The sequence below is a fragment of the Syngnathoides biaculeatus genome, chromosome 10 (genome assembly GCF_019802595.1).
Source record: "Syngnathoides biaculeatus isolate LvHL_M chromosome 10, ASM1980259v1, whole genome shotgun sequence".
Classification (NCBI taxonomy): Eukaryota; Metazoa; Chordata; class Actinopteri; order Syngnathiformes; family Syngnathidae; genus Syngnathoides; species Syngnathoides biaculeatus.
In genome coordinates, this window is record NC_084649.1 from 7,539,210 (window position 1) to 7,556,672 (window position 17,463).

General features: G+C 41.4%; 1 protein-coding gene across 4 annotated transcripts in view; it reads left to right on the forward strand.

Moving 5' to 3' along the window:
* magi1b (membrane associated guanylate kinase, WW and PDZ domain containing 1b) overlaps positions 1 to 17,463 on the forward strand; it is a 158,066-nt gene that overhangs the window by 136,102 nt on the left and 4,501 nt on the right. For 2 of the 4 annotated variants that reach the window (XM_061831505.1, XM_061831508.1), the window contains 9 exons: positions 1,490 to 1,736; positions 7,843 to 7,934; positions 8,122 to 8,314; positions 8,901 to 9,272; positions 10,783 to 10,986; positions 13,038 to 13,131; positions 13,373 to 13,460; positions 14,200 to 14,343; positions 15,443 to 15,581. In XM_061831505.1, the coding sequence (XP_061687489.1) occupies positions 1,490 to 1,736; positions 7,843 to 7,934; positions 8,122 to 8,314; positions 8,901 to 9,272; positions 10,783 to 10,986; positions 13,038 to 13,131; positions 13,373 to 13,460; positions 14,200 to 14,343; positions 15,443 to 15,581 (1,573 nt within the window). Of the gene's footprint in view, positions 1 to 1,489; positions 1,737 to 7,842; positions 7,935 to 8,121; positions 8,315 to 8,900; positions 9,273 to 10,782; positions 10,987 to 13,037; positions 13,132 to 13,372; positions 13,461 to 14,199; positions 14,344 to 15,442; positions 16,964 to 17,463 lie in introns of those variants that run through there. The other 2 variants (XM_061831506.1, XM_061831509.1) reach the window with 2 other exon arrangements.

The following is a 17,463-nucleotide window of genomic DNA, read 5'->3' on the forward strand; positions in this document are numbered from 1 at the left end:
TGGTGTTCTATGTGTCAGAAGAGTATCCGCCAGGATGAAGGGTAAAGTTTATAAAACATTGGTGAGGCTGGCCATGATGTATGGATTAGAGACGGTGGCACTGAAGAAACAACAGGAAGCAGAACATGAGGTAGCATAAATGAAGATGCTGAGGTTCTTGCTCGGAGTGAGCAGGTTGGATAGGATTAGAAATGAGCTCATTAAAGGGACGGCCAAAGTTGGATGTTTCGGAGACAACGTTCGAGAGAGCAGACTTCGATGGTTTGGACATGTTCAGAGGCGAGAGAGTGAGTATGTTGGTAGAAGGGTGCTGAGGATGGAGCTGCAAGGCAAACGAACGAGAGGAAGACCAAAGAAAAGGTTGATGGATGTTGTGAGGGAGGACATGAGGACAGTGGGTGTTAGAGAGGTGGATGCACGAGATAGGGTTAGATGGAAAAACATGACACGCTGTGGCGACCCCAAACGGGACAAGCCGAAAGAAAAGGAAGTACTTTTTGTGACTACTTCTCCATAAGCCACTCTTATTGCAGTAACCCGGTAAATAAAGAGCTCCATCAAAGTCTCGGAACGGCAAGGTCGATTCCTTTGTTTTGTTATCAAAAGATAACTATAGGACAAAAGTTCAGAATTCCAGCATTTATTTCATAGCATTTACATCTAGATGTGTTAAACAACTCAGGATAGAGGACCTTTTCTTTAAAGCCTCCCACTTTTCAAGTTAACAAAGTATTGGAAAATACATTATTAAATTATACTCAAATAACATTTAATATCTAGTGGCAATAGCCTTACTTGCATCAATCCTACAACCCATTGGCTTAACATCCATCCATCCATCCATTTTCTTCGCTGCTTATCCTCGCAAGGGTCACGGGGAGTGCTGGAGCCTATCCTAGCTGTCATTGGGCATGAGGCGGGGTACACCCTGAACTGGTTGCCAGCCAATCGCAGGGCATAACGAGACAAACAACCACACTCACAATCACACCTAGGGGCAATTTAGAGTGTCCATTTGATGTTGCATGCTTTTGGGATGTGGGAGAAAACCCAAGCAGGCACGTGGAGAACATGGAAACTCCACACAGCCGGGTCCAGGATTGGACCCGGGACTTCAGAACTGTGAGGCCAACACTTTCCAGCTGAGCCACCATGCCGCCCCATTGACTCAACATTTTTTTTTAATTTGCTGTAAATGGCTGTTAGTATTTGACAGACGTTTTGGATCTTAAAATCATCCATCCATATCCCTTTATTACCTTAATCATAAATACTGCTGATTTGTTCATCTTTATTGCTGTGATTTTCCACTTACAAACCGCCATCCTCATCTTTTCTCTTGTTTAGTCAGCTGCTTTCATGTTTTTTTATATTATTCTCTCACCTCTCTATCAATCTAGGGCATTGCTGTCTTGCTCCTTTGTGTTGTACAGTGTACCGTGAACACATCTTCTAGTGGCTCAATTATAATGATTTACTTCTCCAACAGCAATTGTCAAGGAAGGACAGTCAGAACAGCTCACAGCACAGTGTTTCCAGTCACCGGAGCGCCCAGGCAGACTCACCCTTGCACTCATCCTTGGCACCGCCACTCAGCGAGAGCGCCGCTCCCCCAGTACCATCTCAGCCATTGCCGGGCCTTCCACCGCAGGACTCCACGGTTGACGGGACCATTCAGAGAAAACCAGATCCCTTTAAGATTTGGGCCCAGTCCAGGAGCATGTATGAAAGTAGGCGTAAGTATAATATTTTTGGTGGCAGTTGGATGAGTGCTGCATGCAGATCTGCAAGCTTGGTGGAGGCCTGCGGTGGGTTTGGAAAGAATTGGGGTGAGGATTAACGTTTATGTATGTAATTACAATTCTCGTATTGGTATAAGGGACCTATTGCTCTCATTCCCGACCTCAAATGTTTACTCTGACTTTCAGGACACTGTTAACTTTACACTCTTCCATACAGTATATGAAATCTTTCATTACCTCCGACTGGCACCATATTAGTTAATCCTCATACTGGTAGATCTAGAGATGTGCATTCACATTCTCATTCTCTATTTTTCTTAATGTTAGCACAAAACAAACAAATAAGTAATAGAATATGCCTACCCTATGAAAACTTTCCTCAAGCCAGGTATTCGGAGATGGAGTTTGCAAATTTTCAAGTCAGTTTTCATGTTTCCCAACAACATCACCCATGCCGTGTTTCCATCCAAATACCTCACGTCTCAAAAATTTCAAAGCACTATTCACCTCCTATTTTGTCTTCTTTCAGCTGGACTGCACACAAGTCGTGACTTCAAACCGGTAGAACATATTTGAGATGAATTGGGCCATAGAATGAGATTCAGGCACCCTTGTGCAACATCCGTATGTGACGTCACTAATGTGCTTTTGGAAGAATGATTGAAAAAGGTCCATAAATGCTGGTAAAGCTTGTGGAAAGCCTTCCCAGAGAGTAGAAGCTGTGATAGCTTTACAGGGTGGGCCAATTATGTTGAACCCTATGGGTTACGAATGCTATGTCACTTAAATTTGAGTTAAGACAGGTGAATAAATACTTTAGCTATAGAGTGTGTTGTCACTCATGGAGACAGAACTTAGCAAAATCACCAGATTTCACTTTTTAACTACTGTGTTGCATGTAGTCATCACATCATTAGCCCAAATACCTGTACCAAGTGTTGGTAGTCAGAAGCTAATGTTGGTAATTTTGTTAGCCAATGCTAAGCTCAGCTAACATTCAAGAAGAAGGAGAAGAATTGCAGCTATGCTTACTGTTCGACTCTGGCATGACTGTGCTTTTGTGGAGACGGACAGATCTGGCTATTGCATGGAAATGGCAAATTAAGTACTGTATATGAGGTAAAATATAACGTCTAAAACAAATATTTACTTGGTTGTTTAATATCAACCTTGATAGACCCAAATATTTGTATGCAAACAATTCAAAACTAAACATTATGTATGTCCCCTTTAACATTTTAATATTAAAACAAAACTCTACCCTTTCTACTTGGTGAATTGCCAGAAAAATAAATTCGATATATTTGGCTTTTTTGTTTGTTTTTGACCATTAGAAAAGGCCAAAAGCTTGTTCCTTGTTCTTGTTACATTCCATTGGAACCTATGGTCTCACTTTGGCTCAATGACCGCGATGCACCAGACATCTCTCTCCAGATGTATAATTAGTTTCAATAGTGGAGTAGATGTCAGCTGATTGCATGACTCCCTCTCGCTTGTCTTCCCAAAGAGTGGAGAAACTTCTAATTAAAAAGCTCTCAGATCTAGTGTCCCAAAAAATTGGGGAGAAGAAAAAAAGCAAGATTCTTCAAGGGCTAAGCAACGTTAACGTTTAATCAGTATGGAAGGCATCACTTGTCAAATCCCTTACAGTATTTAGACAAAGAAGAATACAAAAAGAGGGCCAGGGCATTGCTTGTGCAGACGCATGCCAGTTTCTAAGTAGCTGTAATATGTATATTGTAATCATATTTGATCTGTACAAAAGGTAACAAAAAATGGGACGAAGGACTCAAAAACAAGGATGAAGTTAAATAGATGTAAATATGTGCCACCAGGATTTGAATTAAAAATTCCACTGAAAATTTTATGTTGTAAATTTCACATTATTTCAAAGTGATCACATTTTCAATAGTTGTATGTCAGTTTAACTTTTCAATGTTAACAAATTCGCCAATTGAAAAAAAAATGTACCTTTAAGTGTTCAGAGTTAAGAAAACCTGAAGTAACCCTGCCTTCTTAACACTGAATTTAGACGGTGAATTTCAGGCAGCGAAATGTAGCCAGTTGAATCTCAGAAGACTGAAAATATTGCGTTTGAATTTTAAAGGTTGAATTTTCGACGCAGAGAGCCCCCCGGCCTAAACCAACAAGTTGTCACAGGACACCAGCAAGAAAATTATAGACCTGTACCACACTAAGGAAGACTGAATCTGTAATAGATAAGCAGCTTGGTGTGAATAAATCAACTGTGGGCGCTATTATTGGAAAATGGAAGCCATACAAGACCACTGATTCTGTGGGGTCAAAATGATCACAAGAACGGTGAGGGAAAATCTCAGAACCACATGGGGGGGGGGGCGTAGTGAATGAACTGCAGAGTGGTGGTACAAAAGTAAGAAAGAAGGCTGAGTTTCATACAAAGAACACAGTACCTACTGTAAAGCATGGGGGTGGAAGCATCATGCTTTGGGGCTGTTTTCTGCTAAGGGACCAGGACGACTGATCCTGTGTAAAGGAAAGAATGAATGGGGCCATGTATCGCGAGATTTTGAGTGAAAACCTTCCACCAGCAAGGACATAGAAGATGAAATGTGGCTGGGTCTTTCAGCATGAAAATGATCCCAAACATCACCTCAAGCGCCTTTGTAAGAACCATTTCAAGGTCTTGGATTCTCCAGACCTCAACCCCCAAAAAAACCTTTTTAAGCGAGTTGAAAGTCTGTATTCCTCAGCAACAGCTCCAAACCATCACTGCTCTAGTGGAAATCTGCATTGAAGAATGGGCCAAAATACCAGCAACAGCGTGTGAACACTCTGGGAAGACTTAAGGCTGCTTTATACTTGTACGACAAGTGGCCGTGCTGACATCACTGCAGCTATCCTGCACGGAGTTTGCCTTTTTACTAGAGTGCAACCTACCCACACAGTTTTGAAAATGTACTGCAGTACTCGTCCAAGCTGGGGGTGTCGCTATGGTTGGGGTTGACTCGGAGGCCACAGGGTGGAGTTTCCATTGCATTTTTTTGGCCATCTGTGGTAGCTGTTTTTACTTTCCTTTCCGTAACAAGGAGCAATGCACCAACAATGGCGGCTGTGGAACTGTGTCTGCTAGAACAATTGGACCTAGATCACCAGATGATATGTTAAATTCTCCTGCAAAATCGATCAAGAAGGCGGTGACAGAGATGGTCTATGGAACCAAGAAGAAATATATGGAATACTCTACTACATTTAGATACTACATTCTAATACATTTAGAAAAGCATTTATTGTACACTATACAGTGAATACAAAAGGGTTACATATCCCATGAAAAGATGAGACCAAGTTAGATTATTAATGTAGCCTGTAACCTGTACAACTGTGTTGAATAAAAAAAAAAAAAAAATCAAAAGGAAAAAGACACCCTCTTATAACTGGGGATGTGGCAGTATTCCGGATTGCCCAACAGCACTTTAATGTTATAAGGGACACAACACACACCTACCACCATTGAAGTGCCTCTGATTTACCCCAAATAAAGTTCCAATGTTTTAATTGGGATTTCCTGGTATATGTTTTCTTTTCTAGCACAAGCCTGAATATTTTTGGTGTTAACACATCCTAATATTTGGAAGTATTCATAATTTTCTACACCTTGACTTAGGCCTCCGTTCCAACTGAAGAAAAACAGCCGCATTGCATGATGCTGCCAACAGCATGTGTGTTCTTTTAGTGATGAACACTTTTGCGTTTCCCCTAAAATAATATTCAGAATTACAGCCAATTATGGTTATTCAGAAATATTTTCAATGGTGTCAAATAGGGCTCCATAATTAATGTGTTACAATAATAACCACAATTAGTTTGACCAATATCGTAATAATGATTAATAATCACATTTATTCGTCATGTTAGGAAAAAAAAATCTTTACTTTTATTGCACTACTTTTAAACAAACTCCATAACAGTTTTCAGTTGAAAAGAACTTTAAATAAGAATTTAAAAAGAAAATATAACCAGAAAAAAATCTACTTGAGCAAGGGCTAACTGAATAAATATGCCTTTAAAAAATTTAAGTAGGAATTGCAATTTAAAGGAAGCAAATACAAATAATGCATAGAACCACAGATCATTAGTCTTAATGCACCCACTTTTCATTATTACAAAATTATTACAGTAAATTGTCAAGGATTGTCCGTACATCTCCTTTGTTCTGCTTGACCACTGATCAGTCAGGAGCAGTCACAAACTGCAAAGACCTTGACATTTGTGATTTCCGTCTCAATTAACAGTACTGTAATTTTTTTTTTTTTTTTCATTGCGTTCAGGCCAGCCAAAAAGTTCAAGTCAAAGCAGCCACTGCAACGATTATGTATCCTACTGTGACATGCCGCCTCTCGGCACAACATACTTAGAGCCAACTTCAAAATGAAAGCTTCATATATTACTACATTGGATCATGCTTTTATTTTGAAGTTGACACCAGAGTGCAGTGCCAGACTTTAATGAGGCCTTACCAACCAAGTGGCCCACGGTGGCTCAGTGACTGCTGCAAATGGAGCACTTTTCATTATGCAGCAGTGCAGCCAAAATCGCCATCACGAATAAAATTAGATTAAATTTTCAGCCCAAGTAGCAAATTTGTACTGATTCCCACTGAAAGGGTTTTGAATGTGATTGGTTCATTCTAAACAGCCACATTCCCATTTATAAGAGGTTGTGCACACTTGTGTTACGCTAATTTTAACTTCATTGCTTGAAAAGATTTTACAAAACTGGTTTTATCGACAAAAATCTCATCTTTGAACAGAAATGTGTATGTATACTTTAATATGCAAAGTATATCTCTATTCAAATTTTAATACGCTTTAGTAAAACAATCAAAATGTTGAATTAACCTACTTAAATAAAAAATGGTTTTCCTTTTAAAATGTGCTAGACTTTTTTTTTTTTGGAACATGCTCTCGATGTGAGCCATTAGCTATAAATAATTACAAATGTACAATTGTTGCTCAGTAACCGTAAAAGAAAATATGATTCAGGCCAAATGTGTTGTAGATCATTTCTATGTCTCCTAATGGACAAGAGCAGAGTACAACTGCAGAGTTGACCTTTACCAATTAAAGGTGCAGATTGTGACAGTTGGTCCTTTGACTCTGCTTCTCCTCCCCTGTTACGTTGTGATAGATTGAAAGAGATAGCTGCACTCCCCTGGGATTTTAGCTGTCGTCAAAAGGATTGTAAAGCAGACTGCTTGCCTTCTGTTGCCCCGCCGTCTTAGTGGCTTTGGTGACCTTGGCAAGGAAATCATCTTGCCTCTTTGCTCAGAGGTCTGCACAGCTGCAGCCATACTTTCTTGGGCCTAAATATATGGATACGTACATTAACTTGAACAACTTTAAGTTTGTTGACCTTTTATGCAGAGGACACCACACAGAGACACACATACTGAGACTCCCACTTTTTTTTCCCCTCTAAATTAACAATGAGCTGTCAGGTGCATCGCAATTCTGTTCTAATGTTGCATCGGTTCTTTGTAGTAGACACACACGCACACACACAACACTCCAAACTTCTTATTGTTGGGTGTGGACCATGACCATTTCCAAACTGGTTTTATTTATATACAGTCTGCGCCATCATTCCATGTTTCAGTATTTTGCCCATTACACATGTCTGTATTGTTAGATACTTTAAGAATAATGAAAATAGGATAATTGGCATTCTCCACCCCCACCCCAACCCCCCCAAAAAAAGGGTTTTTAGCCTATCTTGCTCAATACCATTGCACTTAATCCAAAATAGATCCCTCCATTTTTTTAATGGACTGGCTATTTGTTCTTTTGTCAACACATTCATAGACTTTGCTTGTTCTTTCTTTTTGAAAAACCTTCAAACTGCAAGGGTGATTGTTTGCATCATTGGTCATTCTCATTATGAAGACTGCTTACTTTATTGTCGTTTCAACATTGGCATTCATTATTGTCATAAAAAACCCAGAGAGTCATATTAAAGTTGGAATAAATGGGGTCAGCATGCGATTCTTGAATACATCTTTTTGCTGACTTTTAGTGTAATGTGTTGCTCTAGATGGTTGATGATGTGTTGCTCCTTACAGTTCCAGATTTCCAGGAGCAGGATATTTTCCTCTGGAGGAAGGACACAGGGTTTGGCTTCAGAATTCTTGGAGGAAATGAGGAAGGAGAGCCAGTAAGTATCCCACTTTCTTTAATGGCTCACTATTTTTTTTGTACTTTGCATTTTGTCTAGTATTTGTAATAAACAAAATTAAACAAGGGTTTTGTAAGCAAATGATTTGTGTTCTTTTACCTCTGCTCTGCAGCATATCTCTTAATCTTTGATTTTATGTATTCCTAACTGTATGTTTGTCTTTTAGATATACATTGGTCACATCGTGAAGTACGGTGCAGCAGACGAGGATGGACGCCTGCGGTCTGGCGACGAGCTCATATCTGTGGATGGCACAGCTGTGGTGGGCAAGTCGCACCAATTGGTGGTGCAACTGATGCAGCAAGCGGCAAAGCAGGGGCATGTCAACCTCACCGTTCGACGCAAAACCAGTTATGCCGGTACATATCCAGAGCATACTCTCTTAATCTTCTCTTCTCTGTCTCTAACCAAGCGGATTTGGGAATTTTTACCGCTAAAGTACCACAATGTCTGTTCCATTAACAACATTGGAACAAGCAAAACTTTTTTTTTTTTTTTTTTTTGCTAGTGGCCATATGTATATAAATGCTCCGCTCCTCAGCACAAGGCCTATAAATCTGATGGAGATGCAGGTCAATCTTTGGCCTGGTTACAGCGGCTTCTGCTCGCCACCTGCCTTTGAGCATCAAGAATATGAAACTATGCTTTCGTAGCTGTACAGGAAATGAAATGTCCAGATACATCAGGCAGGCGCTCTTCTTTTTCTGTTCAAAACTGACTCATAACGTTTGCAATACGGTTAAGTGTTATTTTAGCTTGTTGTCCATAAGTAGTACTTTTCCAATCACTTGTACTTGCATAAAGTAACTGCTGGGCCTGCTTCCCTTTGCTTGCGCTCATCCTCCTGTTGATGTTGTCATCAGCCCATCTTCTGTGTCAACAGTTTCTCACTTCTTACTTGGAGGAACAAAGGTTTTATATTAAAATCTTTTCTGCCATGTCTAGTTAAAGCAGAGGGAGATGTGCCTCCATCGCCTGCATCATCGCATCACAGCAGCACCCAGGCACCCAGCCTGACAGAGGAGATAGGAAAGCGAACTCCGCAGGGCAGCCAGAACTCCCTCAACACCGTCAGTTCTGGCAGCGGCTCCACCTCTGGCATTGGCAGCGGGGGTGGTGGCGGAGGGACTGGCGGTAGTGCTAATGCTGTGGTTACCGCGGCAGCTGCCACCACCTCGTCACAGCCTCCCAACATGACCTCCAGCGTCCCGGTCTCTGCCTTGCCTTATGACGTGGAGATCCGCCGTGGCGAGAACGAGGGCTTCGGATTTGTCATTGTGTCGTCTGTGTCTCGGCCTGAGGCTGGAACCACCTTTGGTGAGTGACGCCTCACCTTGCACTTTTTTTTTCTCCATACATGAAATATGAAACACAGTTGTAACCTTTTCCTTATGACATGGGTCTGTTATCTGTCCATTATGTTTATGTTCCACAGTATAGTGAAATAGCAAGAGCAATGTAAACGCAGCTCAAAGAAGTGGTTCATCTTTCTCGGTTTTGGATGAGTCAAACCTGTGAACCCTTTCTTTGCTTGCAGTTGCTGCTTTATTCACACATGGCCTTTTGATTGATCACAAGTGAAGTGGGCCTTACATAAGACATTTGTATTATTCAACCCCACTTAAATAGCTCCCGCAAGCAGCCTTGCACTAAGTGACAATGACAAAGTAATGACAAGTACTGTCTATCCATTCACTTATCCATCCATTTTCTTCCACTCATCTGGGTCTGAGTTACTCTAAGCAAAATATATTTGCTCGACAAGCGATTACTTGTTACTAGCTACAGTGCAGAAAGCAGATAGATATCATTTCGGACTAGACTTCACTTTTTAGTAGGCTAATTGTCTTTCCTATGCAATGCACTCTTTGCCCTATTTTATGATTTCCTGTCTACATCACTCAGGTATTTCACTGCTCTCCAGCCTTGCCTTCTCTCTGTGTGGGTGGACTGAAAATGCGCAGCTCTTCACATTAGGCTCACAAAACGGCCAAACTAGCTTTCACTCGCCAGCAGGAAAGCTCTGTCTCATTTAAAAAGACATCAAATGTATTGCAAATCTGTAGAAACCAACTTTGTTGCTACTCTGTTTTCATGGACCATAGAAAAAAAAAATGTTGAATCTGAAATTACATACAGCTTCTTTCTGTTGAAGCAACTTCACATTTTGCAACCTAAATAGTATTTTTTTTCTTTGGTTATTTAGCAGGCTAAAACTGTAGGTGTGTTTAAAGAGGCATTGATGAAAAGCAAAAATACGATGGACTCGGTGCACTGTGCAGTGACAGCTGTCAGACCTCAGTGAGGAAATAGACACATTGAGCCCTTAAGGCAGCTGGGAAGATTTCAGCTCTGATGTATGTTTGTCATCTCTTGCGTCGTGCAGGTGTGAGTCTGTGTGATGCAGATGACACAGCACAGTGTTTTTTCATTATCAGATATTCACCTCAGAAAGAGATCCATGAAAACATTTCCGTTTCAGAATTTTGGTGCAAGAACAAGTAAAGGAGAGGTGATTTTATTTTTGTACGTTCCCCCCCCCCCCCCCCAATTCATTTCAAAGAAGATGAAGGGAATGATAATAGGAGAGCTGCATTTGCAGAGCATAAACATTTTCCTCTTTGTCAATTGCATTCTGCTTTGCTAGTTTTCCAATCAGCTCCTCTGTGTCTTTAGCTTTACTCTTGGCTGCTGGTCATTCAACGCTTAACCTTCTGGTTTTCTGTCTCTGCTCCCTTCCTTCCTTTTCCCCCTCACCAAATTACACCACAAAAATATACACATTCACATTTTGGTGTGTGCATCACATCGACATTGGTGACCATAGCTGGCAATGCATGTGTGGCAATGCCTCACAAAATAGGGCGGATCATTGAGGGAAGCCCAGCAGACCGCTGCGGAAAGCTGAAGGTCGGAGATCGCATCCTGGCGGTCAATTCATGCTCCATCACCAACAAGTCCCACTCGGACATTGTCAACCTCATCAAGGAGGCCGGGAATACTGTGACGCTACGCATCATTCCTGGAGATGGTGAGTAAAAAAAGCCGTTTAACAGCAGCGGAAGCTTATCATCCTGATGTTCATAAAATGTTGTGTACAGTATGGAATACACTTTTTTTAATTTTTTTTTTGATTGATTGATGCATGAACTCCATTTGACATTAACCTTCATTCACCATGTCCACCACGCCCAACAGTGCTTAGACAGTAAGTTTAGAATTGGGCTTTGCTGCATTGGGGCAAGATGGGGTGTAGATTTAAAGTCATGGTTCATCACATTTTTCATTCGTTCCTCCCATTGGTTCAATAACAACGATAAATCAACCTGCGCCTCATGTCACATTATCTCTTGTTCTTACGATTCTGGATGATCTAATTATCATCTCCACAGTCCACATCTGTCCTCTTTGTTGCCCAAAGTGCCTTTCTGTTAGCACACTTCTGGTCACCATTTTGAGATCCACATCAACTACGAGATGCTGGATTTTCGTTTCGAGGACCAAGTCTGTAACGGTCCATCACACTGTAGAGGAGTAGAGAGGGGAAAAAAATATTGGAATATGGCAACAACTGATGGCATCTACAAAAAAATCCCACAAGTTTAAAAATATCTGGGAGTCACTTCTTTTAATTTCCTTGGAAGAACAACAACAAGCTTATCAGCAAGGATAAATGCAAACAGAGGTGAAGCAAGCACCAGCAAGCAGAAAAGCGTTTGCATCCCCCTTCTTCCATGTTCAAGGTCATTTCTAATGGATTTTTGGGGGACCGACTGATTGGCTGATGAGAACGCTGTTCCAAATTTGCTCTGTGAAAGATAAAAACAAGTGGGCCAAACCTTTGTGTTTATGTTGAGACTGACACAGAGACAGAAAGAGGGGCAGGAGGAAATTATGGCTTTTGTGTCTAAATTCTCACTCTGTGCAGAGAAAACAGAGTCCACTGTGATAAGTGAGGTTGAGGTAGTTTTCAATGACACTGACTTATGGTTCTTTGGCTTGGACTGTCCTCTGGTCTGCAGTGACCACTTACCTCCATTAAAGCCTCTGGAGCTGAGACTTGTGGTGCAGACTAACCACATTTTTGCTTCCCAGCATTCATCTACTGATATGTTCATGTTTCCTTCTGTAAACAATATGCTTGTAGGATCAACAGCTTGTATTGTCTTCTTCTCCATTCCCTGTCCCAACGTTTTCTTGTATTCCTCATTTTCATCTCCTATCTTACTCCCTACACACTGCCAAGCTAGAGGACATTTGACAGAGGTGGTTTAAAGAACTCCTGTGAGGATTAAAGAACTCCTGTGAAGTACCAAATGTGATCAGACAAATGGAAAAAGATGGCGCAGAGAACTTATTGAATTCATTTCTGGACAGAAAGCAGGTAGCCAGTTTGGGGAGAGCTAAATGGAGAGAGGGAGCAGAACAGAAGGTGGGGTTTGGGGCAAATTGATGCCACTGAAGGGACTGTATGTAATGTACATGGACAAACAGCCTTCTCATGAGAGAGTGACCGATTTTGCTGTATAAGCCACAATATACCATTTTGGGGGGTTTAAATAAGAGCACGCTGAGGACGCGTACGTTGTGCATTTTGGATGTGTGTCCAAGTTCAACCATCAGGTTGCGAAGTAGAGATGAATACCGAAGAGAGAGAAAGATAGAAGACGTCAGAATTCCAATCACAGCTTACCTGGAGACATCTGGTTAAGATTACATTTTTCTTGTCGAGATAATGATGTGGTGCCCCCCCAGCTCAATCTCATTCTAATTCACTGATAACAGACTATGATTGAAGTCATGCAACGAATATGCAAGTGCTTCAAAGCGTCCTGAGGCTTCACGTGGATGTTTGTTGTTTGATCAATCACACCCTGGCAGAAAGAGCTTTCTTGGAGATAAAATGCTATTTGACAGACAGCTTGACAGAATACATGTATTATTACCCTGCTTGCTAGAAACTAGCGATTTTTCTGGATGTTCTCAGTGTATATGTAGGTTCAAAACCGCTGTATGCTATAAAAAGAAATTCTCAAGACAACTTTGCTTTTGCTACAAATGTTCTTCTTCAATCACTTTCAGAGTCATCAAATGCATCTTTATTGACCAATGCGGAGAAGATCGCCACCATAACCACTACACACACAGCCCAGCAGCAAGCAGCACCAGAGGCCAGGTAAATCTAGTTTCAGTCTCTCAATCAAGGTTTTATCATGTGAAAAATATATTTTTGTCCAGTCTCAATGAGCCATGCTTACAGCATCAATGCCACGTTATTGTCATGAAGGGGCATCAGCGAAGTTATTGCTTCAGTCATCGACAAAACCAACACTTGTTTTCTTAATGAAGTGAATTGTTTGGATCCAGCCTTCAAATACACTCTGAAGTGTTGAAATCATCCAAAATTTCTGTTTCAGAAACAATACCAAACCAAAACAGGAGTCATTCGACTTTAAAGCCCCTCAAGCGCCTCCCCCACAGCTTCCAACGCAAGTCTCTGCCCAGGTAAGGAACCAAACCACCTCACTAGCCATCTGTCCGTCCGTTCATCCATCCACATGTACGTCCATATATCACACACCTCTGCATTTCAGTGTCCACTCCATCACATTCCTGCCAACATCCCACGTACATCTCTGTGCACGTCTGTAGAGTTCTTACCAGCAGCCACACAACCCATTAGTCCTTTAATCCTCAGTGCATTTACCAATCGCTCTACTGCGCATCCCAAGGACAAAACTGTGTATTTCTTCTGCTGGCATTATCAGATTTTTTTTTTTTTTTTTTTTTTGGCATGAAGAAAATCCTGCGTGCTTTCAAAGTAGTCCCTCAGCCCGCCATGCACCCGACTGAATTAATGTGGTGCTAGGTGGCGATGGCTCCTCCAGATAGCATTGATTGCTCAGCACAGATTAGGAGGGCGTGAGGACCAGAGGAGCTGCCTGACTGTCCTTGCAATACACTGTGACACCAGTCTTGTTCTCAGTCTTGACCTCGCCACATGAATTATTCAGATTTCTAAATCTGATGGTTGCATGTCCACTTACAGATACACACGTAGACTGTACATGCAGGTGTGACTTGACTGAGGCTGACCTTTATTCCATACAGCTGAAGTTGGAGCCCATCACAAAGGAAAAAGCATACTTTCATATCTGATTCACAAAAGTGACCTTGATGCAAGTGTGTTTTTTTTCCCCCCTCTCTTGTGTCTGTGTGTGTATGGTTGGGCTGCCTGCATTAGGATTCCGAGTTTTACTCAGCAGACCTGGAGAGAGATAGCAAAGGCTTTGGCTTCAGTCTGCGGGGAGGCAGAGAATACAACATGGACCTTTACGTACTGAGACTAGCTGAGGATGGAGCGGCCGTCCGCAACGGGAAAATGAGGGTATGGGCTTTGTTCAATTCACAAAAAATATCAGAATACAGTTATTTTTTAATCTTCATAAGAAGACATCTTATAACAGGTTCAGTATTATCTGAATGTGGGGATGAAAAGTTAAATGACCAAACTGAAAGCACCACTGCCATTAAATCTACCAACTAGTATTTTTCCATGTTATTTCCAACTTGCAATTGACTACTTTCGGTCTATATGAATTTCATAGTGAGTATTATTACACTGCATGTTCTGAACAAGCTACAGGACCCCAAAGAGAGGAAAAAGTGTGACTTTTTAGTTTTGACTATTTTATTAATAATACAGTATGGTGCTATTAGTCACAGTACAAAACCGGCCCCGTGTCAAGCAAACCAATTTTGACTCTCCAGGAGAGTACAAAATTGTGCGTTACTCTGGTTGTGGTTTGCTGAAGTACGGAACTGGACTGCATTCATACTGAGAGCTGTTTTTTGGATGTTTTCCCTCTCAATTTCACTAGGTCTCATATATAAGGTAACCAAAAGTTAGTGTGTTGGTGTACCTAATGAAGTGTCTGGAGAGACTATTTCTATGGCAGTCTCAATGCATTTTCAAACGGGACTCCTCGTAGGGAGACTTGATTAAATTGATGTTAGTCATCAAGAGGCTGCAGAGATTGTCTCATCTATTTTACAACCATATGTATTTAATTATTTGTGAATATTATTGCTTGTGGGTGATGGATCCGGCAGTTACCGCAAACTCTGCCTCACTAAATGGGAAACCCTTTAGGCCCCAGGCCTGAGCAAGTTCCTGTGAGCGCAGCATTGAAATTCAACTCATGCAGTCATGACAGGCAGCCATAGCTCAACCTCACTGATATATATATATATATATATATATATATATATATATATATATATATATATATATATATATATATACTTGGTTATTGGATTTTTGACATAGAGTATGTTAGTTTGCTCTAATGGTTATTTAAGATTTTTTATCGAATGTAAGGTTCGCGTAGGTATTAAGCGCAGGTATTCTAGGTGCACCACGGAAATATCAAAATAAATACTCCCACGTACTCGTTTTCTCATCGTAGCCTCTTTCCATTTCCCAGGTTGGCGATGAAATCTTGGAGATCAACGGCGAGAGCACAAAGGGCATGAAGCACTCCCGAGCCATCGAGCTCATTAAGAGCGGAGGCCGACGTGTCCATCTGGTGCTCAAGAGGGGTGATGGCTCAGTGCCCGAATATGGTGGGTCAATCTACGAAAACATTCCATTTTCCCCTATCTTCACACCCTGAGCCGGTGGACGGTGGCGGGTTGAGGGGAAGAGAACAAAACCCACCTCCCTGGGAACTTTTGCCCACCCCTGGGAATAACCCCCCCAGGGAGGGAAAGGGTTGGTTGGGTGTTGTCTGGTGTCTTTCTGGTGGAGGTCACGCTTGCGCTTTGGGATTTTTGGGTGCTGTCGCCCGTCCTGCTGTTACCTACTTTCCATGTCATCCCACTGTCACTTTTCATCTTCAAGCAGAAAGAAACTGTGTGCTGGGACTTTACAGAATTGTGGTGCGTCTGCGACCAGACAAACTGTTTACAAGGTTTGAATGACCATGTAGTGAAAAATTCATGCTTCTTGTGATGGCTCCTCGTTAAGCCTTAATTGAGCATGAAAAGGAAGAAAAAACTTGACCGATGCGTCCCATAATTAAAATGGGAGTTACTCTTGAACACAGCTTTTATCAGGACATGTCACAACGTATTTATGATATTTATTGAAGGTGAATGTAAGCTACTGAATTAAAGAGTCTGAGCAAGTGGGTCAGCAAAACGCTAAAGAGAACCTTGCGTGCATATTTCACATTACTCACTAATTCCATCATTTTGCACCCACTGTTAATATCATTGAAAGCTGTGACAATAGGAAGTCCACCCATCCACGTAAGGAAAAAGTTGCCCCCGCTATATAGAGTTTTGTACAGAGATGAACAAATAGAGGCATTTTTACAAGTATTTTTGTTCTATGTACAGAGCCATGAAGCAAAGCCACATATAAATGGATACAACTCTTATTTCTGCATGAACTTGTCAACAGTGTAAATTGGGCCTTTTTCCTTTTGTCTATTTTCCATAATATTTATGGAAGTTTATTTTTTTTTATTTTTTTTCATTGTTTGAGCAGTCTTGATCGATGTTCAATGTACGGTGTTTTGTTTTTGTTTGCTTTCGCTACCTTTGGCCGTCTCGACAAGCGGTTTGCTTTGCGCTACGGATGTGCTCATCTTTCCGTGCACAACAATGGCGACATGTATTTCTTTTGTTTTCTTTTGTAATTTTTCATTGGCACAATCTTTGACAGCCTTGCTTACATTTCTGTTGATTCTGTCGGTGATGTAAAACTGCTTCATATGCTGTTGTTGTGGGTATGTGAATGTCACTTTTTTTTCTTTCTTTTTTTTTTTTGCTGCTTGTGTGTCCAAATGTTTGCCTGTGACTTTATGTGGGTGTGCGGGCTAATGTGTGAACACGTTTTCTATGTAAATGCTGGTTTCAACTGAAGGGTTTGGGCAACTTCCTGAACTGTCTCTTTACTCTGAATGACTCGGTGGTCAAATAAACAATTTTTTTCCATTGAATACAGACAGTCATCCTTTCTTCAAGTTGCTTCCAAGTGATCTAAAACCACTTCTCTTTCTCTTTTATCTGTTTCTATCCTCCTCGGTGTTCTATTGCGCTGGGCTGTTGTCTTCCTTCAGGGGTGGTGGCTCCCCATCTCACTGCATGTTTGAGAAATGACAAGATGGGGGAGGCCTCAGTCCTCCAAAATCAAACCACGGTTTGTAACTGTCCTCTGGTCCATTGACCCCCCCCACCCGACCCCCTTCTCTTCACCCACATCCTTATGTCTGTGTGCTGTGGCATCACCTGCCTGTGCTTTAGCCCCATCCTCCATCTGCCTATGATGTATTGCCAGCACTGCCGCCAGATTCTTTGCTGTCGTTCTACACTCCGAGTCTTTCACGTCTCTGCAAGAGTTCCAAAAATGCTTTTTTTTTTCTTCAGTACTTTAGAACCATCAGTAATAGGTTTTGGAGAAATGAAACCAGTTCTCACAAGAATTGTGTAGGTTTTTGTG